Source organism: Macrobrachium rosenbergii, chromosome 43 (genome assembly GCF_040412425.1).
Source record: "Macrobrachium rosenbergii isolate ZJJX-2024 chromosome 43, ASM4041242v1, whole genome shotgun sequence".
Taxonomy (NCBI): domain Eukaryota; kingdom Metazoa; phylum Arthropoda; class Malacostraca; order Decapoda; family Palaemonidae; genus Macrobrachium; species Macrobrachium rosenbergii.
In genome coordinates, this window is record NC_089783.1 from 4,916,001 (window position 1) to 4,917,297 (window position 1,297).

General features: G+C 37.9%; 1 protein-coding gene across 1 annotated transcript; it reads left to right on the forward strand.

Moving 5' to 3' along the window:
• Positions 1-236: 236 nt before the first annotated feature.
• Positions 237-686, forward strand: LOC136828976 (uncharacterized). Its single transcript, XM_067087375.1, has one exon. It carries the CDS (start codon positions 237-239, stop codon positions 684-686), a length of 450 nt encoding a protein of 149 aa, XP_066943476.1.
• Positions 687-1,297: the final 611 nt, after the last annotated feature.

Consider the following 1,297-nt stretch of genomic DNA (forward strand, 5'->3'; position numbering starts at 1 on the left):
CAGATTCTGTTATCAGTCTCGCAAAGTTAGTTCAAGGATGGAGAGTAGACAAAAGAAACTACCTCAGAATGAATCCTCAGTTATATAGCCATTTCAAGGAATGGAGCCACTTGGTTGCAGACACTCCATGATCAACGACTTTAGCAGGTCAAAAGGTAATAACAATTGAAAACTGCCATAATATGTTTAGATTAGCTTTACTGTTGGGAAGCTTACCCTCAAAGGCTATTGAAAAGATGAATCGTACTTGGGGTTTAGAAGAAGAGGTCATTGAAATTGAAAGTGAAGTGAGGAATATTTTAGGTAGGAATCCTGAAGGGAATGATCTATACAGACCTTTAGTTACTGTAGGACAAGAGAGAGGGGATCCTAGTCATCAGAATAGGAGATCTAGGACACCAGCTAGAAATCAGAATAGGAATCCAGGTAAAACACATCAAGGAAGACCTTCCACAGTTACATGCTACAACTGCCAAAAGAGAGGGCATTACGCAAGTGAATGTTATGGAACAGCTTATTGTCCTTACCATAAGAAAACAGGACATAACGCCAGAGATTGTAAGAATAGACCTAGACATAGATCACAGTCACAAGGTAGAGGTAGAAATCGTAGTCAGTCTCCACAGATAAGAAGGAATAGAGATGAGAACAACGACCAAGCTGCAAGCCTAGTATACCGACACTAAATTTTTGTATCACTGGTATCATGGACATTCCTACTTAAAGGAAAAGACGAGAGCATCACCCTTAAGCCAAACTAAGTGTATTAGCAAGGTTAATGTAAGAAATGAATATAGATATAGACCTGTATTTCCCGCCCATGTTGGTTTAGAAAAACCTATAGCGGTATTCTTTGACACAGGAAGTCCCAAGAATATAATGTCTGAAAAGGTGTATGGGGCATATTTTTCTCATTTAAGCTTAAACCCAGTAGAAGACTGTAAAATCACAGATGTTCAAGGAAACAGAATAGAACTAGTAGGGCAAGTTAATTTACCTTTTAAATTAGGAAGGATCTCACTTAAGGAAAAGGTTCTAGTAGCAAGAGGAATTCATTTTGCATTTGCACACCTATTGATTGGTTACCCAACTATGGTTAGACAAGGAATCACAATTGATGCACCTAGAGAACAATTAGTGATTAGAAGGAAGCATATGAATTGTAGAATACCACTGTGTAAAATGATTAGAAGAAATCAAGCTCAGAAAACCTCCTTATTGAAAGGTATCCTAAAAAGGGATAACACCGACAAAGCATATCAAGTAAGTAACATGAGTGCACAACTAATCAGCAGTA